The 23,242-nt window shown below is 37.8% G+C and overlaps 1 protein-coding gene across 1 annotated transcript in view; it reads left to right on the top strand.

Annotated features, from left to right (window-relative positions):
• ZDHHC15 (zDHHC palmitoyltransferase 15) overlaps positions 1-21,288 on the top strand; it is a 131,927-nt gene extending 110,639 nt beyond the window's left edge. The window contains exons 11-12 of the mRNA XM_080910801.1: positions 13,003-13,079; positions 20,956-21,288. Coding sequence (XP_080766927.1) covers positions 13,003-13,049 — 47 coding nt within the window. The 3' untranslated portion in view covers positions 13,050-13,079; positions 20,956-21,288. The remainder of the gene's footprint in view (positions 1-13,002; positions 13,080-20,955) is intronic.
• The last annotated feature ends 1,954 nt before the right edge of the window (positions 21,289-23,242 follow it).

Genomic DNA, 23,242 nt, shown 5'->3' with positions numbered 1-23,242 from the left:
CAATGAAAAAGCAACAAAACCAAGAGTTGGTTCTTTGAGAAAATCAACAAGATTGATAAACCCCTAGCAAGACTAACTAGAGGGCAAAGAGAGAGTATACAAATTAACATCAGAAAGGAAAGTGGGGACATAACAACTGAAACTGAGGAAATCCAAGAAATCATCAGATCCTACTACAAAAACTTATACTCCACAAAATTGGAAAATCTGGAGGAAATGGACGAATTCCTAGACAGATACAAGATCCCAAAGTTAAACCAGGAACAAGTAAACCATCTAAATAACCCTATAACACCTAAAAAATAGAAGAAGTCATCAAAAGTCTCCCAACAAAAAAAAGCCCAGGTACAGAATGGTTCAGTGCTGAATTTTATTAGACATTTATTGTGGATATAACAACAATACTCTCCAAACTATTCCAAAAGATAGAATCAGATGGATTACTACCTAACTCATTTTTGAGGCTACAATAACCCTCGTACCTAAACCACACAAAGACCCTACAAGGAAAGAGAACTTCAGACCAATCTCACTTATGAACATTGATGCAAAAATACTCAACAAAATCCTTGCAAACAGAATCCAGGAACACATCAAAACCATCATTCACCATGACCAAGTAGGTTTCATCCCTGGGATGCAGGGATGGTTTAATATAAGGAAATCCATCAATGTAATCCACCATATAAACAAACTCAAAGATCAAAATCACATGGTCTTCTCACTAGATGCTGAGAAAGCATTTGACAAAATCCAACACACCTTCATGTTAAAAGTCCGGGAAAGAACAGGAATCCAAGGTCCATACCTAAACATAAAAAAAGCAATATACAGCAAACCAACAGCCAACATCAAACTTAATGGCGAGAAACTTGAAGCAATCCCACTAAAATCAGGGACTCAACAAGGCTGCCCACTCTCCCCCTACCTATTCAACATAGTACTGGAAGTCCTGGCTGGAGCAATTAGACAGCAAAAGGAGATCAAGGGGATACAAATCAGAAAGGAAGAGATAAAAACATTACTCTTTGCCGATGACATGATAGTGTACTTGAGTGACCCCAAAAATTCCACTAGAGAACTTCTACAACTGATGAACAAGTTCAGCAAAGTGACTGGATACAAAATTAACTCAAACAAATCAGTAGCCTTCCTATACTCAAAGGACAAACATGTGGAGAAAGAAATTAGCAAAAAGGTACCCTTCACCATCGTCACAAAAACTATGAAATACCTTGGTGTGACTCTAACTAAGCAAGTGAAGGACCTGTAAGACAAGAACTTCAAACCTCTAAAGAACGAAATTGAGGAGGATCTCAGAAAATGGAAAGATCTCCCATGGTCATGGATTGGAAAGATCAACATCTTAAAAATGGCCATCCTACCCAAAGCAATCTACAGATTCAATGCTATCCCCATCAAATATCCAAACCAGTTCTTCATGGAACTGGAAAGATCAATGTGCAATTTCATATGGAATAACAAAGACCTAGAATAGCTAAATCCATCCTCAACAACAAAAAAAACATCTGCGGGATTCACTATCCCTGACCTCAAGCTATATTACAAGGCAATTGTGCTGAAAACTGCATGGTACTGGTACTGAAATAGGCATGTGGATCAATGGAATAGAATAGAAGATCCAGAAATGAGCCCTCATGTATATGGTCACCTCATTTTTGACAAAGGAGCAGTAAACATTCAATGGAAAAAGGACAGCCTATTCAACAAATGGTGCTGGTCCAACTGGCACTCAGCATGCAGAAGAATGAAAATAGACCCGTTCTTATCTCCTTGTACAAAGCTCAAGTGTAAGTGGATCAAAGATCTCCACATTAAGCCAGATACACTGACACTATTAGATGAGAAAGTAGGGAAAACCTTAGAACACATAGGCACAGGAGAAAATTTCCTGAACAAAACACCAATGGCTCAAGCTCTAAGGTCAAAGATTAACAAATGGGACTTAATGAGATTGCAAAGTTTCTGTTAGGCTAAGGACATCTTCAAGAAAACAAAACGGCAGCCAACAGAATGGGAAAAGATCATTACCAACACCACATCAGATAGAGGCCTAATATCCAAGGTATACAAGGAACTCAAAAAGCTAGACAGCAGAGAATCAAATTACCCTATTAAAAAATGGGGTACAGAGCTAAGCAAATCATTTTCAGTTGAGGAACACCGAATGGCCGCGAAACATCTAAGGAAGTGCTCGACATCCTTAGTCATCAGGGAAATGCAAATCAAAACAACCCTGAGATTCCACCTCACACCAGTCAGATTGGCCAAGATCCAAAAATCAGATGACAGCAGATGCTGGAGAGGCTGCGGAGAAAGAGGAACACTTCTCCACTGTTGGTGGGGTTGCAAACTAATACAACCACTCTGGAAATCAGTCTGGCGATACCTCAGAAAATTGGATATAGTACTACCTGAAGACCCAGCTATTCCACTTCTGGGCATATACCCCAGAGACACTTTAATACACAACAAAGATATATACACCACAATGTTCATAGCGGCTCTATTTATAATAGCCAGAAACTGGAAAGAACCCAGATGTCCTTCAGAAGATGAATGGATACAAAAATTGTGGTACATTTACACAATGGAATACTACTCAGCCACCAGAAACAATGACTTAACCAAATTCTTAAGAAAATGGCTGCATCTAGAGAATATCATCCTGAGTGAGATAACCCAGTTACAAAAGAACAGACATAATATGCAGTCACTGATAGTGGGATGCTAACCCCAGAGGCTTGCACTCCCGCAGAAACAACTCACAGACTGTATGAAGTCCAAGAAATAAAGAAAACAAAAAATATATATATATATTTACAAAACAAGAAGACTTTGACTATTTCCATGTTGCGTTTTGTTTTGCATGTACTTTATGCTCATGGTAACTATTAGGTTTTCAATGCATACTGTCAAGCCCTTGAAAAAATCAAGTACTGACTAAAAAATATATTCACATAGTTTTATGTAAAAATTATTTTAATATCTGAAAAAACAGTACTGACAAAAATGTATAATTTTAAGCAAAAAATATTTAAAATCTGTACATTTATCTTTGTTTTGTAAAATAAAGTCGTTTAAAAAAATCATGACAGGGACAAGAAGAAAATACCCTAATACTAACACCTTGGGAATTAGTGTTCATAGAAGTCATAATCTTATTATATAGATATTTGATATGTTTAGGTAAGTAGATATTTTCCAACAAACTATATTCTTTATTTTTACATGCAAGAAGCATTGCGATTCTCGTGTAGGATGTCTGTATAGTTGACCAGAAATACTACAGAAAAGGGAAAATGAAGGAGAAACTAATATTCCTTCTATTTACTTAGAAGTTAAGACACTTTTCAAAAGCTGCTTAAAATTACAAGTATTACAATACAATATTTTTTCTCAGCATGGCAAGGAATGCCTATAATGCCAATATTCTGAAAGCTGATACAGGAAGATTTTAAGTTTGAGACTACCCAAGGATGCATGATAAAGCCCTATGTCAAACACACACACACACACACACACACACACACAGAGAGAGAGAGAGAGAGAGAGAGAGAGAGAGAGAGAGAGAGAGAGAGAGAGAGAGAGAATGAGAGAGACAGACAGATAGACAGACAGAGAGAGAGAGAGACAGAGAGACAGAGACAGAGAGACAGCGACAGAGAGAGATTAATGAGTCATATGTTATTGACTAAATGAGCAGAATAATAAATTTCGTGCTATAAAAATTAAAGAGAAGGCTGATTTTCTATGGGTTACCTGATTAGATAAGGCTCCATGATGTCAAAAGAATTCAAACTAACAGGGACAAGAAGAAAACAGCTTAATTCCAGTAAAGAGTTATGGCAATTGCATACTAGATGCGAACTTGCCTGTTACAAGCCAGGTGATTTATAGACTGTCACACTTAATAATCATTATCAATTCTGTGAGTTGTAAATATCACTAACCCTCCTTTATAGAAGAAAATGAAAGTGAAATTCAGATAAACTCGGTGTCTCACAGCAGAGCAATGGACACTGTCTCCAAACCCAAACTCTTAATTACTGCATCACTCAATTCCTCTTCTTTTCTCCAACTCCTTTTCAGTTTATATACTTTAGAGCACCAATGAAAAGAAAATACTTTTCAGTTCCTGTGTCTCCTTTGCCACACATGAGTAAAGTTCTGGCCTGGGAAACAATTCCCAGTCCCTAGTTTGAAAATGTAACTTTTGGAAATGCCCCTTTTATCTGTACCTCAGTTTCTTCAGCTCTGCACCCAGCTGATCTTGGGGAGTCAAAAGTTAAGCTGAATAACCCAACCTGATGTTTTTTGCCAAATAGTTTGTCTCTGTTTTTGAAAGAATGCTGTTATGTACTGAAGTAAACTTACAGTACTAAGAGAGCTTTCCATCAGTATAGACACAATTAAAAATCAATTTTAGAAAGATTGTTGAAGGACCGTTATACAAAATGAATTGAAATTTTGAAAAAAGAAATGGGAAGAGTAACAGAAAGCTGGATATATATCATAATAGCTTCATGGCAGGCAGTAACTATAGAAATAGAGAAAAGGATCGAGGCTAAAAATTTTCAATAGCTAGGAATAGTCCACTAATTAGAGCAGTGAATCTCAACCTTCTTAATGTTTTATCCTTTAATACGGTTCTTCCATGTTGTGGTGGCCCCCAACTAGAAAATTATTTTCATTGCTACTTCATAACTGTAATTTTCTACTGTTATGAATTGTAATATAAATATCTGATATTCAGGATATCCAAGGGTTATGACCCACAGACTGAAAACCCCTGGACTAGTGGGATATGGGAGTCATTTGTAGTAGATAAGGCAGTTCAACAAATATACACCAGAACAAACGAATAAAACAAAAACAAAGAACTACAGTGCTTTAAAATGCATCTGTGTGGACATGGGAATTGTGAAAGAGAACGTAGAGGACCAAGATTCGGATATCAGAAAAGAAACTTCATAGGGAACAACCAACAGTATTGAGTGCCTGCCTCTATTTTACAAATGAAAAGCTTGAGACTGGAGGGAAAAGGTGAAGTGACTTGATTGACTAATGGATCTTGAAGCAGTCATGACTCAAGTTATTGGATTCTCCACATTCTCTTTCCCCTACTCTAATTTCTGAGAACCAATGGCTAAAAATACACGTGCATATGCACATGCTCATGCATGCATGCATACACACACACACACACACACACACACACACACACACACACACACACACAGTTGCTTCATAGAGTATCAAGAATTCTTGTGCTAACCTAGATTTTAAAGGAAAGTGGGAAATAGATCTTAGATAACGTAAGAGATCCAGAGCTGAGCCAGCATACAGGAAGACTGGATTGACATGCTTTTGATTGGATAATAGGGAAATCACACTGCATAAGAAGCAAGAACAACACCATAGAGGAATTGATGTGGATACAGACTGCAGGAGGCATTGATTGACTCCTGAAAACCTGTTCTTTATCTTATATTATTCAGAACACAGTTCTTTGAAGTTTCTGCCATTTTTCAATCCATTCCTCACCTATGTAGTCTTAGCTTAATCTCACCCTGGGAAGAAAGCCATGGAGAAAATTGAAAATCAGGTTTTTCATCTGAAGCACCAGTGTTCACAGGAACATAGTTTTAATTTAAATCATTGTTTGGTGGGAGTGTTGTGCCAAATCAGACTATAAGTCACTCTGGGAAAAAAGCGAAAGGAACCCACTTAGCAAAATCCTAAAGATCAACTTCTCAAATATTTTAGTGCCAAACACACCTAAAAATGTATCAAGACAGCCAACTGTCAGCTAGTAATGAGCATTGAAAGAGTCTGCTAGCATGACTTCTCAGGAGCAGGAAGGCCAGGACATTTATTGCACTTAAACATTGCCATTGTTGCTATTGATTGCTGTCTCAGAATGTTTGTGACATATGTTTGAGTACTTGCTACCTATTTTCCTCTCATTTTACAAATGAACTTTTCTCCAGCCTTCACTGAAGATTGGGCTGCTCTATCTAATTGTGATTCTGTCTTAACACTACGCTGAAGCTAGCTAGGCACAGCAGTACACACCTGTTACACCATCACATGAGAGGGTTGCAAATTCACAGCAAAGCCTTTTAGAGAGAAACACAGAGACAGACTGAGAGATTGAGAGATTCATGGAGGAAGGGAGAAACTGGGATTCTAGAGAAGATAGAATCTTGCTGAAGTCAGGTCTGAAGCCTGATTAACTCAGTAGCATGAATTTGCCAGCTTGCCATGGCAAAAATAGGCAACTCTGGCACCCTGGATAGTTAGCCTCAGACTTCAGAGTTCTCATACTTTTGGGAGCACTTTGAATGGTACATTGATTTCATAAAACAAAATTTACTAGATGTAGATGATCACTGTGGACAGCTGTATCTCAGATGCCAACTACATTATTATGCAGGGAGTGAGAAGTGCTCATCTGAATATTGAACAAGGTAATACAGAATGTTATTTCCCACTTCTAAAAAAGCTAGAGGTTAGAAACAAAACATTTGTACCATAAATAATGTTTCTTATTAATCCTGAAACCTCTTATTTTCAAGACACCTCATTCCTTTTCAGAAACAAACCAACACCTAAAATACTATAATAGCTGTCTCAATTATGTCCATTGGAATAACAGCGAGCTAGGGTAATTTAGTGGATAACAAGACCCAAAGCATTCCATTACAGACAGATGGTGTTGAGCTGTTACCACAGCTATTTAAGTCAAATACCATCCAGTATTATGGATCACATTATGCTGATAAATAAAATAATCATAGTTTGTAATACAGCAGACCTATTGCTCTTGGCACATAAATGCCTCTGTGTATCAAGGTTTCCTGTAAAGCTCTATAGATATTGGCCACCTCTGGTGGTTGAATAGGTGGTCAAAATGTTACTGACCAAATATCCACACATATAAGACAGACAGAGGGACATTTGATTACCATTATAGCACATTTTCTGTTAAAATGAAAATTTATCAGAGGTTGTGTACTTTCTGAAGTAGTTTGTGTGTATTGCAATTATGGTGGATGGGAAGTAGGACAGTGTTGCCTTCTGAGACTAGAACTCCCATTACCTAAAATTCCTTCTACTAGAAACAATTTCTTTTTATTTCTTTTTTATTTTTAAGTAGATATTTTATTTATTTACATTTTGAATGTTATCCCTTTTGCAGGATTTCATTCCCAAAACCCACTATCCCATCTTCCCTCCCCGTGCTTCTGTGAGGGTGCTCCCCCACCCGCCTACTCAGAACCTCCTACCTCCCCACCCTGGCATTCCACTACAATGGAGAATTGAGCCTTCACAGGACCAAAGGCCTCTCCTCTCACTGATATCCAACAAGGCCATCCTAAGCTACATATGCAGCAGGAGCCATGGGTCCCTCCATGTGTATTCATGTGGTTTCACCAACCACATTTACAAAATGGAGTACTACTCAGCTATTAGAAACAATGACTTTATGAAGTTCCTAGGCAAATGGATGGAACTTGAAGATATCATCCTGAGTGAGGTAACCCAGTCACAAAAGAACACTCATGGTATGTACTCATTGATAAGTGGATACAAGCCCATAAAGCTCTGAATATCCAAGAAACAATTCACAGAACTTATGAAGCTCAAAGAGAAGAAAGGCCAGAATGTGGATGCCTCAGTCCTTCTTGCAAGGGAGAACAAAACACTGATGGGAGGAAATAATGGGACAAATAGAGGAGCAGGGGTTGGAGAAAAGATCATCCAGAGACTGCCTCACCTGGGGATCCATCCCATATGCAGCCACCAAACCCAGTCACTATTGCTGATGCCAAGTAGTACTTACTGGCAAGAACCTTATATGGATGCCTCCTTAGAGGCTCTGCCAGAGCCATACTGATACAGATGAGGATGCTTGCAGATAACCATAGGACGAAACACGTGGACCCCAATAAAGGAGCTAAAGATAGGACTGAAGGAGCTGAAAGGGTCTGCAACCCCATTGAAAGAACAAAATTATCAACCAACCAAACCCTCCAGAGCTCTCAGGGACTAAAACATCAAACAGTGAGTACACATGGAGAGACCCATGGCTCCAGATGCATATGCAGCAGAGGATGACCTTGTCTGGCATCAATGGGACTAGAGGCCTTTGGTCCAGCGAAGGCTCATTTTCCAGTTTAGGGGAATGCCAAGGCATGGAGGTGGGAGAGGGTGGTTGTGAGGGGGAGCACCTTCATGAAGGCAATGGGAAGGGGTGGGAAATGTGATTGGAGGGAAAGAGGATAACATCTGAAATGTAAAATATCCAATAAATAGAGAATATCCAATAAAAATTAATAAAAAACAAAACCCTGTTCTCATTTCAATGGTTGGCTTCGAGCATCTGCATCTCTATTTGACAGGCTCTGGCAGAGCCTCTCAGGAGACAGCTACATCAGGCTCCTGTCAGCATGCACTTCATGGCAACAGCAATATTGTCTGGGTTTGGTAACTGGATATGGGCTGTATCTCCAGGTCCGGCAGTCTCTGGATGGCCTTAGCTTAAGTCTTTGCTTCAAATTTTGTCTCTCTATTTCCTCCTGTAAGTATTTTTGTTCCTTTGTGTGTGTGTGTGTGTGTGTGTGTGTTGTGATTGGGTTACCTCACTCGGGATATTTTCTAGTTCCATCTGTTTTCATGAACTCCTTGTTTTTAATAACTGAGTAGTACTCCATTGTATAAATGTGCCACATTTTCTGTGTCCATTCCTCAGTTGAAGAACATCTGGGTTCTTTCCCACTTCTGACTATTATAAATAAGGCTGCTTTGGATATGGTGGAGCATGTGTCCTTCTTATATGTTAGAGCATCTTTCGAGTATATGCCCAGGAGTGGTATAGCTGGGTCCTCAGGTACAATTTTCTGAGGAACTGCCAGACTGATTTCTAGCAAGGTTTTACCAACTTGCAACCCCACCAGCAGTGGAGAAGTGTTCCTCTTTCTCCACATCCTGGCCAGCATCTGCTGTCAGCTGAAATTTTATCTTAGCCATTCTGAGGGGTGTGAGGTGAAATCTCAGTATTATTTTGATTTGCATTTCCCTGACAGCAAAAGATGTTGAACATTTCATAGCCATTTGGTCTTTCTCAGTTGAGAATTGTTTGTTTAGCTGTGCACCCCAAATTTCATAGGGTTGTTTGGTTTTGTGCAGTCTAACTTCTTGAGTTCTTTGTATATATTAGATGTTAGCATACTATCAGATGTAGGATTAGTAAAGACCTTTTCCCAATCTGTTGGTTGATGTTTTGTCCTATTGACCGTGTCTTTTGATTTACAGAAGCTTTACAATTGTGTGAAGGTTCCATTTGCTGATTGTTGATGTTAGAGCATAAGCCATTGGTGTTCTGTTCAGGACACTTTCCCCTGTGCCCATGAGTTCGATGTTCTTCCCCACTTTCTCTTCTATTACCTTGAGTGTATCTGGTTTTATGAGGAGGTCCTCGATCCACTTGCAATTGAGATTTCTACAAGTAGATAAGAATGGTTCAATTTGCTTTCTTCTACAAGCTGACTTCAATGGAAACATCACCATTTGTTAAAAATGCTTAAGACTGGATCAATTTGCCTTCTTCTACATGCTGACTTGAGTAGAAACAGCACCATTTGTTGTAAATGCTGTCTTTTTCCACTGGGTGGTTTTAGCTCCTTTGTCAAAGATCAAGTGAACATAGGTGTGTGGGTTCATTTCTGGATTTTAAATTTTATTCCATTAATCTACCTTCCTGTCTCATTACCAATAACATGAAGTTTTTTATAACTTTTGATCAGTAATATAGTTTGAGGTCAAGATGGTGATTCCCACAGAAGTTTTTTCGATTTTTTTGTTTGTTTGTTTGTTTGTTTGTTTGTTTTTATTGTTGAGAATACTTTTTGCTATCCTGGGTTTTTTGTTATTCCAAATGAATTTGCAAATTACTCTTTCTAACTCTATGAAGAATAGTTAGATTTTTAATGGGAATTGTATTAAATCTGTAGATTGCTTTTGGCAAGATGGCCATTTTTACTATATTAATCCTGCCAGTCCAAGGGCATGAAATATCTTTAATTCTTCAGAGATCTTCTTTGATTTATTTTTTAGAGACTTAAAGTTCTTGTCATACAGATCTTACACTTGCTTGGTTAGAGTCATGCCAAGGTATTTCACGTGATTTGGGACTATTGTGAAGGCTGTGGTTTTCTTAATTTATCAGGCTGTTCATCCGTTGAGTAGAGGAAGTTAATTTTATATCCAGCCACTTTGCTGAAACTGTTTATCAGGTTTAGGAGTTCTCTAGTGGAATTGTTGGAGTCCCTTAAGTATATTATAATATCATCTACAAATAGTGATATTTTTACTTTTTGCTTTCCAAGTTGTATCCCTTTGAACTCTTTTTGTTGTCTAATTGTTCTGGCTAAGAATTCAAGTAATATAGTAAATATGTAGAGAGAGAATGGGTAGCCTTGTCTCGTTCCTTATTTTAGTGGGATTGCTTCAAGTTTCTCACTATTTAGTTTGATGTTAGTTACTGATTTGTTTTATATTGCTTTTATTATGTTTGAGTATGAGCCTTGAATTCGTGATCTTTCTAACACTTTTAACATGAAGGGGTGTTAAATTTTTCCAAATGGTTTCTCAGCATCTAATGAGATGATCATGTGGTTTGCTTTTTTTTTTTTTTTTTTTTTTTTTTTTTTTTGAGTTTGTTTATATAATGGATTACGTTCATGGATTTCCATATATTGAACCATTTCTACATCCCTAGAATGAAGCCTACTTGATCATGATGGATGTTTGTTATAATGTGTTCTTCGATTTGGTTTGGGAGAATTTTATTTACTATTTTTGCATTGATGTTCATAAGGAAGATTGGTCTGAAATTCTGGTATTTGTTTGGTCTTTGTGTGGTCTAGGTATAAGGGTTATTTTGCCTTCATAAAACAAATTGGGTAGTGTTCCTTTTGTTTCTATTTTGTAATATAGTTTGAAGAGTATTGACATTAGCTCTTCTATGAAGGCCTAATAGAATAATGAACTAAATTCATCTGGTCCTGAGATTTTTTTTTTTTTTTTTTTTTTTTTTTTTTTTTTTTTTGGTTGAGAGGCTTTTGATGACAACTTCTATTTATCTAGGGGAAATGGGACTGTTTAAATGGTTTATCTGATCCTGATTTAAATTTGGTACCTGATATCTGTCTAGAAAATTGTCCATTTCACCCAGATTTTCCAGTTTTGTTGAATATAGGCTGTTGTATAGGATCTGATGATTTCTTGAATTTCCTCTGCTTCTGGTTGTTATGTCTCCCCATTCATTTCTCATTTTGTTAATTTGGATACTGTCTCTGTGCTATCTTATTGATTTTTTTCAAAGAACCAACTCCTGGTTTTGTTGATTTTTTTGTATAGTTCATTTTGGTTTTTTCTTGGTTGATTTCAGCCCTGAATTTGATTATTTCCTGCCATCTACTCCTCATTGGTGTATTTAATTATTTTTGTTCTAGAGCTTTCAGCTGTGCTGTCAAGCTACTAGTGTTTCTTTTGGAGGTGCTCAGAGCTATGAGTTTTCCTCTTAGTACTGCTTTCACTGCATCTCATAGGTTTGGGTATGTTGTACCTTCATTTTTATTAAATTCTAAAAAGTCTTTGATTTTATTCTTTATTTCTTCCTTGAACAAGTTGTCATTGAGCAGGGTATTGTTCAGCTTCCATGTGCATGTGGGCTTTCTGTCCAGTTTTTTTGTTCTTGTTTTTCTTATTGAAGACCAGCCTTAGCCCATGTCGATTTGATAGGGTACACGGGATTATTTCAAACTTCTTGTATCTGTTGAGGCCTCTTTTGTGACTGATTATATGGTTGATTTTGGAGAAGGTCCATGAGATTTTGAGAAAAAGGCATATTGTTTTGTTTTAGGATAAAATATCCTATACATATCTTTCAAATCCATTTGGTTCATAAATTCTGTAGTTACACTGTGTCTCTATTTAGGTACTTTTACCATGATCTGTCCATTGAAGAGAGTGGGGTATAGAGGTCTCCCACTCTTATTGTGTGTAATGCAATGTATACTTTGAGCTTTAGTAAAGTTTCTTTTATAAATGTGGGTGCCCTTGCATTTGGAGCATAGATGTTCAGAATTAAGAGTTCATCTTGGTAGATTTTTTTTCTTTCATGAGTATGAAGTGTTATTTCTGGTGTTAGAGGTGGAATTGTGTTAGTGTGGATATTTTCTTTTGAGTTTGTTGCAAGAATATTATTTTCTTGCATTTTCTAGGATGTAGTTTCCCTCCTTGTGTTGGAGATTTCCTTCTATTATCCTTTGTAGGGCTAGTTTTGTGGAAAGATATTGTGTGAATTTGATTTTGTCATGGAATATCTTGGTTTCTCCATCTATGGTAATTGAGAGGTTTTGCTGGATATAGTAGCCTGGGCTGGCATCTGTGTTCTCTTTGAATCCTTGGTTTTTGTTGCTTATGTTCTTGTACTTACCTCTAACCATCTGGTTGTCTCCAGTGCTTCCTGCCCTAGCTGTCTCTGACTGGAGGTGTCCTCCTTGTGACCCTGGTTGTTTCAGAACTCCTCAGATTCCAGGTGTCTCTGTGATCCTCTGATTCTGGAATCCTGGAATCCTGGGATCCTGAGTGTGTCAGAGCTCCTAGTAATCAAGCTGCCTCTGAGATACTGGAGTCTCAGTATGACCAAGATCCTGATATCCTTGAGTGTGTCAGAGCTCCAGTGCTCCTGGGTGTGTCTGATCTCTTGGGAGTCTAGCTTCCTCTGTGATCCTGGGACTGTTAGCACACCTGTGTTCCTGTAATCATGTGATGCTGGGCATATTAGAGTACCTGAGTGGTGGCCTTCCTCTGGATTTTGTGGGATTGGGAGCGGTACCAGCATTCAGTGTCTGCTCAGGGCTCAGATTCAGACCGGAAGGGGTCACCTTTACTTTTTCAATGTTTCAGATTATCCAGAAGACTCATCATCACTTGCTGTGGAATCAGAAACGTAGCAGTTTTCACACTTTCTGGGTCTCTGACAGGTGAGTTTTTTTTTTTTTTTAATTGAGAAACTTTATTTTAAAAAACCAAAGATAAATGTACAAATTTTAAGCATTTTTGCATAAAAGTATATGAATACATTTTTGTCATTGCTTGGCTTTTTTTAAGGTTTGATAGTGTACATTAAGATCTTACTAGTTACAATGAGCATAAAGTACATGTAAAACAGGATGTAACCTGGAATTAGTCAAAGTTTTCTTGGTGTGTAAGGGGTAAACATAATGGCTTTTTCTTTTTCTTTTTTCTTGAACTTCACACAGTCTATGAGTTGTTTCTGGGGTGTTCAGAGCTTTCTGGGGTTAGTATCCCATTATCAGTGACTGCATATTATGTCTGTTCTTTTGTGACTGGGTTACCTCAATCAGGATGATATTCTCTAGATGTATCCATTTTCTTAAGAATTTCATCAGGTAATTGTTTCTGATACCTGAGTAGTAAGTACTCCATTGTGTAAATGTACCACAATTTTTGTATCTATTCATCTACTGAAGGACATCTGGGTTCTTTCCAACTTCTGGCTATTATAAATAGAGCTGCTATGAACATTGTGGTGCATGTGTCCTTATTGTATGTTGTAGCTTCTCTGGGGTAAATGCCCAGAAGTGGAATAACTGGGTCTTCGGGTAGTACTATGTCCAATTTTCTGAGGTATTGCCAGACTGATTTCCAGAGTGGTTGTACCAGTTTACAACCCCACCAACACTGACAGATGAGTATTAAGGAGGCACATTCATTTCCACCTGGACTAAGAAGCAGTCTTGAAAGCAGAACTAGAATAGGAGAATGTTCTCATTCTGGTGAGCAAAGTGTTAAATTCTTCACTCTTGTAGCACACAGAAGGAGAAGCTCTCTGCATAATTTCCCTGTGCAATGTACTGAGAAAGATGCCTTTATTCCTGACAAACTCACGTGTACCTCACTTCTGCTAAAATACCCCAGGGGATCCAAAAACAGCCAAATATCTCGTTCAGGTTATTTACTTTCATACTGTGAATTATAAACCTTGTCACAGTGCATTCCAGGTCTCTGAAATGATACAGATTACAACTAAGTTCTTTTTGCCTGACTCCATTATGTCTGCCAATAATCTACTGTTACCCACTAACAGGTATAGAGCAGCCTCCCTATTCTCCAACACTCCTAGCATGCTACTAATTTTTTTTTTCAGTGACAGGCACCATTTTGCACAGGATTCTCCTTGACCCATTGAAAAGCCAAACAGGCTTCTCTTTTCAACACTTACAAGTAAATAAGACCAGTGTGATTCCATATTAAAAGGAGACTTTTAGTTATAGAAATATCATGGCACTCAAAGCTCTGAACTACTAGCACATCACTTCTTTTCCCATGAAAAGGCTAACAGTGACTCAGAAGCCTCTCAATCTGTGCGTTCTCCTGTCTTCAGTCATTTCCCTTCTGCTTTGGACTGATACAAGTAGGGTACTATACAAGACCTTGTTTATGCCAGCTAGTTTGCTAAGTACTTACGTCAGCTCTGCAAGGTGACTATTAAGATTCATATATTCTTATAAAAAGACTGAAATAGAGCAAAATCATTTAACTGAGGTTACACAGCTGTCAAATGTTTAACCTAACATTGCAATCCAGGGCTTTATGGCTTCTGGTCATGCCTTGTCCCTTATGTTGCTGCATTTAAAGGCCTGATGGGCTCTAGGCAGTGCAGCTTCACTTATAATAAAAGGTTAAAATATACAACAGTTAAATCTGTTTTCTTACTTAAAGCCTTGATAAAATGTTTGAAATGTTCATAAGAGAACTTGTAATATCTATATTTCCATTATCTAAGACACTTCTCTATTTTAGAATATATGTAACATAGTCTGAAATGCTAGTATGTTTTTATTTTCCTGATGAAAAATGTGTTCATAAAGGGTAACACGTAAGCATACTTAGTGTAGAAATTTGTGGGGTTTCAGTGTGCTAATATGTTTGTGACTCACTAGGTAGCAGTTGTAGTCACGCTTTAAATTTATTTGGCTATAATATCATTTGTTTTTTAAATTTTATTTATTTATTTTATAAGTACACTGTTGCTGTCTTGAGACACACCAGAAGAGGACATTAGATTCCATTACAGATGGTTGTGATCACCATGTGCTTGCTGGGACTTGAACTCAGAACCTCTGGAAGAGCAGTCAGTGCTCTTAACCTCTGAGCCATCTCTCCAGTCCTACCATATGATTTCTTGTCATCTTGTATGCAAGTCATGGAACCTTGCACTTGTGGCAGTACATGTTAGAAATTTTAATATGCTACAGAATATTGTGAATCCCCCAAAGTAGAGTAAGATATTTCTCAAACGTATATGACCATGAAGTTTTCCCTAACCTTTCATAAATATCCTGAATGAATATTCAACCATGAAATACATTGCTTCTACTTCCCCCAGGAAAGCATAATTGCCACTAAGGATACCCTTTCTAGGGAAAACTATCCAAATAAGTTAGGTAATTGGTTTTATAGAAACAACAAAGTCATGTTCTAATTATAATTGAAGACAGCTTTAGGGAACACTGGAAGAAATATTTTAAAACGTGTCAAAAGCTGAATCCTTCATCTTAGATTATAAGACATTGGTGTTTTGTTCAGGAAATTTTCTCCTGTGCTTATGTGTTCTAAGTTCCTCACAACTTAATGTTCTACTAGTTTCACTGTACCTGGTTTTATGTGGAGGTCTTTGATCCACTTTCCCTTGGCTTTGTACAGAGATAGGAAAGGATCGATTTGCATTCTTCTGCATGCTGACAGCCAGTTGAACCAACACCATTTGTTGAAGAGACTGTCCTTTTTCCATTGAATGTGTTTATCTCCTTTGTCAAAGATCAAGTGACTATAAGTGTGTAGGTTCATTTTTGGGTCTTCAGTTCTATTCCATTGATCTACCTGCCTATCTCGGTACCAATACCATGTGCTTTTTATCATGATGATCTGTAATATAGCTTGAGGTCAGAGATGGTGATTCCCCTGGAAGTTCTTTTTGTTGAGAACAGTTTTTGCTATCCTAAATTTTTGTTATTCCAAATGAATTTGCAAATTGCTCTTTCTAACTCTATGAAGAATTGAGTTGTAATTTGATGGGGATTGTATTGAATCTAAGATGGCCATTTTTACAATATTGATCCTTCCAATCCATGAGCATAGGAGATCGTTCCATCTGCTGAGATCTTCAATTTCCTTCTTCAGAGTCTTGAAATTCTTGTCATACAGATCTTTCACTTGCTTAGTTAGGGTCACATCAAGGTATTGTTTGTGACTATTGTGAGGGGTACCTTTTCCCTAATTTCTTTCTCAGCATTTTTGTCCTTTGAGTAAAGGAAGGCTACTGATTTGTTTGAGTTAATTTTATATCCACCAGTTCGCTGAACTTGTTTATCAGCTGTAGAAGTTCTTTGGTGGAATTTTGGGGGTCACTTACGTACACTATCATGTCATCTGCAAACAGTGATATTTTTACTTCTTCGTTTCCAATTTGTATCCCTTTGATTTTCTTTTGCTATCTAATTTCTCCAGCCAGAACTTCTAGTACTATGCTGAATAGGTACGGGGAGAGTGGGCAGCCTTGTCTAAACCCTGATTTTAGTGGGATTGCTTCAAGTTTCTCACCGTTAAGTTTGATATTGGCTATTGGTTTGCTGTATATTGCTTTTATTATGTTTAGGTATGGACCTTGGATTCCTGTTCTTTCCAAGACTTTTAACATAAAGGGGTGTTGAATTTTGTCAAATGCTTTCTCAGCATCTAAAGAGATGACCATGGTTTTTTTGTTTTGTTTTGTTTTGTTTTGTTTTGTTTTGTTTTGAGTTTGTTCATATGGTGGATTGCATTGATGGATTTCCATTTATTAAACCATCCCTGCATCCCAGGGATGAAGCTTACTTGATCATGGTGAATGATCGATGTGTTCTTGGATTCGGTTTGTAAGGAATTTGTTGAGTATTTTTGTATCAATGTTCATAAGTGAGATTGGTGTGAAGTTCTCTTTCCTTGTAGGGTCTTTGTTTGGTTTAGGAACAAGTGTTATTGAGGCCTTAAAAAATAAGTTGGGTAGTATTCCATCTGACTCTATTTTGTGGAATAGTTTGGAGAGTTTTGGTATTAGGTAGTCAATAAATATCTGATAGAATTCTGCACTGAACCCATCTGGACCTGGAGTTTTTTTTTTTTTTTTTTGGTTGGGAGGCTTTTGATGACTGCTTCTATTTCTTTAGGTGTTATGGGATAATTTAGATGGTTCACCTGGTCCTCGTTTAACTTTATTTTCTGGGATCTGTCTAGGAATTCATCCATTTCCTCCAAATTTTCCACCTTTGTTGAGTATAGGCTTTTGTAGTAGGATCTGATGATTTCTTGAATTTCCTCAGTTTCAGTTGTTATGTCTCCACTTTCATTTCTGAGTTTCTTAATTTGGATACTCTCTCTTTGCTCTCTAGTTAGTCTGGCTAAGGGTTTAACAATCTTGTTAATTTTCTCAAAGAATCGGCTCTTGGTTTTGTTGATTCTTTGAATGGTTCTTTTTGTTTCTATTTGGTCAATTTCTGCTCTGAGTTTGATTATTTCTTGCCATCTACTCCTCTTGGCTGTATCTGCTTCCTTTAGTTCTAGAGCTTTCAACTGTGCTGTCAAGTTGCTAGTGTATGTTCTCTCCAGATTCTTTTTGGAAGCACTCAGAGCTATGTGTTTTCTTCTCAGTACTGCTTTCATTTCATCCCATAGGTTTGGGTATGTTGTGTTTTCATTTTCATTAAATTCTAGAAAATCCTTAAGTTCTTTCTTTATTTCTTGTTTGACCATGCTATCTTTTAATAGAGCATTGTTCAGTTTCCATGTGTATATGGGCTTTATGTTGTCTTTGTTGTTATTAAAGACCAGCCTTAGACCATGGTGATCTGATAGGATGCATTGGAGTATTTCAATGTTCTTATATTTATTGAGGCTTGTTTTGTGACAGATTATATGGTCAATTTTGGAGAGGGTGCCATGAGGTGTTGAAAAGAAGGTGTATTCTTTTGTTTTAGGATGAAATGTTCTATAGATGTCTATTAATTCTAATTGATTCATAACTTCTGCTAGTTTCACTGTGTCCTTGTTCTGTTTCTGTTTCCATGATCTGTCCATTGATGAGAGTGGGGTGTTGAGGTCTCCCACTATTATTGTGTGGGATGCAATGGATATTTTGAGCTTTAGTAGGGTTTCTTTTATGAATATCGGTGCTCTTGTATTTGGAGCATATATGTTATGGATTGAGAGTTCCTCCTGACAAATCGTCCCTGTAATGAGTAAACAGTATCCTTCTTTGTCTTTTTTGATAACGTTTGGTTGAAAATATACTTTATTTGCTATTAGAATGGCCACTCCAGCTTGCTTCTTGGGGTTATTTGCTTGGAAGGTTTTTTTTCCCACCCTTTTACTCTGAGATATTGTCTGTCTTTGTCTCTGAGATGAGTTTCCTGTATGCCGCAAATTTCTGGGTTTTGTTTATGTATCCTGTCTGATAGCCTATATCTTTTTATTTGGGGAATTGAGTCCATTTATGTTAACAGATATTAAGGAATAGTGGTTGCTGTTTCCTGCTATTTTTGCTTTTAGAGGTAGAATTGTGCCTGTGTGTCTTTCTTCTTTTGGTTTTCTTGCTTAGGTATTTTCTTGTTTTTACACAAGCTTTTTACACAAGATGTGGTTTTTCTCCTTGTATTGGGTTTTCCACCTATAATTCGTTGTAGTGCTGGGTTTGTGGTCAGATACTGTGTAAATTTAGTTTTGTCCTGGAATATCTTGGTCTCTCCATCTATGGTGATTGAGAGTTTTGCTGGCTATAACAGCCTGGGCTGACACTTGTGGTCTCTTAGGGTCTGCATGATGTCTGACCAGGCTCTTCTAGCTTTCATAGTTTCTGTTGAGAAGTCAGGTGTAATTCTGATTGGTCTGGCTTTATATGTTACCTGACCTTTTTCCCTTACTGCTTTTAGTATTCTTTCTTTGCTTTGGGCACTTGGTGTTGTGACTATTATATGTTGGGAGGAATTTCTTTTCTGGTTCACTCTATTTGGAGTTCTGTAGGCTTCTTTTATGCTCATGTTCATCTCATTGTTAAGAGTAGGGAAGTTTTCTTCTACGATTTTTTGAAGATATTTACTGTACTTCTTAGTTGATATTCTTTGCCTTCTTCTATTCCTATTATACTTAGGTTTGGTCTTCTCATTGTGTCCTGGATCTCCTGAATATTTTGTGTTAGGAGCTTTTTGGCTTTTGCTTCTTCTCTGACTGTTTTGTCTATCTTTTCCATGTTGTCTTCAGCCCCTGAGATTCTCTCTTCTATCTCTTGTAGTTTGTTGAAGATGTTTGCATCTGTGACTACTGATTTCTTTTTTTAGGTTTTCTAAATCCAGGGATGTCTCTTTTAGTGTTTTCTTTATTGTTTCCATTTCCATTTTAAATTCCTTCTTCAATTTTTTCATCTCTTTGGTTCTATTTTCCTCTAGTTCTTTGATTTCTTTGGGTGTTTTTCTTGTTTCCTCTTTATAAGCTTCTATTTCTTTATGCTTTTCCTCCCTTTCTTGTTGAAGTATCTCTGTCATCATTTTGAGATATGATTTTGTGTCTGAGTCTTCTTTTTGTAGAGTGTTTGGCATTCTGCTGTTTGCTATGATGGGAGAGCTGGGTTCTGATGTTGCCAGGTTGTCTTGGTTTCCCTGGGGTAAGTTCTTTCGCTTTCCTTTTGCCATTTTGTTTTCTGTGATTGGTTCCCATCTCTCCCCTGTACCTGGTCTGTGTCCCTGTATATCTGCTGTTCCCAGTGGCAGATGGCTTGATCTTTCTGCATGCACAGGCCCTCAGGGTGGAAACCGTGTCCCTATGGCAGAGTTCCTGCTCCCCTGAACCACTGGGTGGGGGCATGTTTTCCATGTGCTCAGCCCAGACCTTTCTGTGCCCTGGCTATTCGCAGTGCAGTCTCACCAGGCCTGCATCCCTGGATATCCACTTTTCCTGGTGGCAGGTGGCCTGAGTGTTTGTTCCACATGCAAGGGCCCTCCAGGTGGAAACTGAGTCCCTACGACAGATTTCTTGCTCCCCTGAACCACTGGGGTGGAGGGTGCGCTTTCAGAGAGCTTGGCCCAGACCCCTCTGGGCCCAGGCTACTCGCAGTACAGTCTTACCAGGCCTGTGTCCCTGGATCTCCGCCATTCCTCACAGTTATCAATTATAAAGTCAGAATTTTTAAAATAGAACTAAGTATCTAGAACTAGGAGACTGTTGAAACAGACTGCTCTATTATTATAGTAAAATATACAATGATTAGATTTTTCATTTTAAAGTACGATTAATAATGTTCTTTAATTTAAAATGCTATATGAATGAAGTTATTTTTGTGGTGTGCATGTGTGTGTGTGTGGTTTAGACTGAATCTAACTTTAAGGTTTTATTCATCTTTTTTTTTTCATTATGAGGAATATGGTTATGAATGCTGTTCTTGAAAAGAAATCACTTGTAACCATTTCCATAGAACAGAATTCAGAAGCAAATTTACTAATAGGAATAAATTTCCCTCTTTAAATGTTTAATTACAACTTGTTTGTTTGGATGTTTAGGGGTGGGCCTCATGCATGCCACAACAAAGAGGTGTGTATCAGAGGAGTTGGTTTTCTCTTTTGATCATGTGGGTTCTGGGGAATGCACTCTCATCATTTGTCTCAGTAGCAAATGCCTTTACCCTCTGAGGCATTTGTTTTCTTCTTTCAACATGTTTTCATAAAATTATTTTAATGGTTACAAATTATTATCACTAAGTGTTTCATCTGATGTTCAACTCACTTATAAATTTCTGCTTTCCGTCCTCAGGAACCACCATCTCCAGTGAGGCTTACAGACTTCAAGATTGAGAACCACTCTAATCCTCAAACTAAATCACTGTTTTGGACTGATAGCTTCACAGTTTTGGAGTTCCATCACACACTTGTTGTGCAGATCTTTCAGGACTTTGCAAATTTACTTTGCTGAATGAACTCTGATTGGAAACAATTGCTTCAAGCCAGTTTTTTTTTAATCCTCCGCCAATCCATGAAAGCCCAAGTGTAATATATACCTATCCTTGGAGTCTACTTCTCCCATGAAAGACTATTAACCATGTCTCACTGCAGGGTCTTTCTGGTATTGAGGAGAGTCAGAATGTATTTGCGGTTTATGTTCATGGGCATATATAAACATGTGTATGTACAATGTAATGATATAGAATTTTGCCAAGGTTTAAAAAACTGAGGCTTGTTCTTAATCATGCTTTTCACCTAAGTAGCCGTTTAAATATTTGATGAGCTCTGAACAAACCCTGTATCATGTATATGAAACTTAAGGAGATCAAATAGAGTGTGACCAAGGTCCTGTTGAGAACTGAACAAGGCAAAGCCTGTCCTGTCACAGACGTTTCTAAAAGCACCACAACTAATACCGAAGAACAAATCAGACTTCCATTTTAGTGGCAAAACTGTTAACATTAGAAGACCAGGCATGATAGTCCATGCCTATCATCCCAACACTTGGGAGGCAGAGGAGGGACCACTGCAAGACCACCCTGGTTGTTCTCCATATAAGTTCCAGGCCAGCTTGGGTTACATAAGGAAACCCTGTCTTGGTGGGGCGAACCAAAAGGAATTACTTTCTTAAAATCTTTTAATGCCAGGCTGTGGCCAAAATGTCTTTTTGTTCATTTCTCTGATATATAACTTGGTTTTAGCCTTTGTAAATTACTTTTATAATGGTAAAAAATATTATAAGCCTAAGTTCTGGACCACCCATTTTGTAAAATGGATTTAAAGATGATTTTCAGGTATAATTAAAATTCTGATGAAGAAGATAAAGTTTTAGATATGACACTAGCCTGAGGATTAGTTAAAGGTCTGTGTTTTCACAGCAGGAGTTAATGTGCAGAGTTAACTGAACAGTGATATCCCAACCCTCTTTTTTAAGCTTCGGTGGCAGCTCAGCCATTAAGAGAGTTTACATCCATTTCCCCACTTATTTATAACCAGCCTTCCTTTCAGTCCTAGTGCCTGGATCAATGAGATGGACACTAATGCTGCTTCTTATAATAATAGTACCTAAGAGTATTGATGGTTTTCATTTTTCAACCAGCACTCTAATGCACAGCTGCTGACAATAAAAGCCCCAACTCTTAACAGAGATCAGTGAGAGTTACAGGCATCTCAGTTATCAAGGAATTGAACTCCTTAAGAGATAGTTGGGTTTACTAAATTATTCTCTCTAAAAATGTCTCTGAGTGAAAAAGAGTTGTCTGGCACAAACAAATCTGCATTGGGCCTCCAGTGCAACTGAGAAGGAAAACAATCCAGCTATTGAAAGCAACAAAGCAAATGGGTCCATTTGGTCCTCCTCGGTCATTTTAACAAAGGTGAGACATTAAGCATCAAATAAAAAGATTTTAGTCAGCATTTCATTTGAGAGAATACAAGAAATAAATCTATTAGAGCTAGGGCCTGGAGACTGCTTCTGCAACTCACAAATTGAGGAGTGACATGGGAGACTATGCGTGCTGGATTTCGTGATGAAAGTATATACTTTCACATAGAAAAGAACTTTGCCTTTCCATTGCTCCTTCTAAAGCATCTCTCCTGTCTAGGTTTGCCTTGGAAGGATATTTAGCCATCTATGTGGATTTGTGATCCACAGGGCTTGCCTTCTTTTTTATACAAATGTACCTTTCTATAAAGGGGTGCAAAGCATCAGAAATCAGCATCAGAGCAATCTTCCATGACCCCACCTGTCTTCTGCTAAGATACAGTACAGATGCTGTCTGTGCTATGAAGTCAGGAAGGCATCAGGAACTTCTTCTCTGTGGAGTGATTTAGGATTTATCCCTGGTAGACATCATGTAACAAAAGATAATGTTAGTAAACTACAGGGATGTACTGGAAGGGTAAAGCCCAGGTTCATGCAAACTGATTGTTCAGTGTCTTATTTGATGTCTCCAAAAGGCCAAATAAAACAGGGTTTTCTCTGGGTGCTTGGAGAAAGAAGAAACCCTATTTTTGTTTTAGTATCTTGAGCTCATTAGTTTATAGATGTTGCTAATATCCCTATGCATAGATTCTTTGTGTATGGATTACTGTATATA

The sequence above is a fragment of the Micromys minutus genome, assembly GCF_963924665.1.
Source record: "Micromys minutus genome assembly, chromosome: X".
Classification (NCBI taxonomy): domain Eukaryota; kingdom Metazoa; phylum Chordata; class Mammalia; order Rodentia; family Muridae; genus Micromys; species Micromys minutus.
The sequence above is the reverse complement of the archived record's forward strand: the minus strand, read 5'-3'. Positions and strand labels throughout refer to the sequence as shown.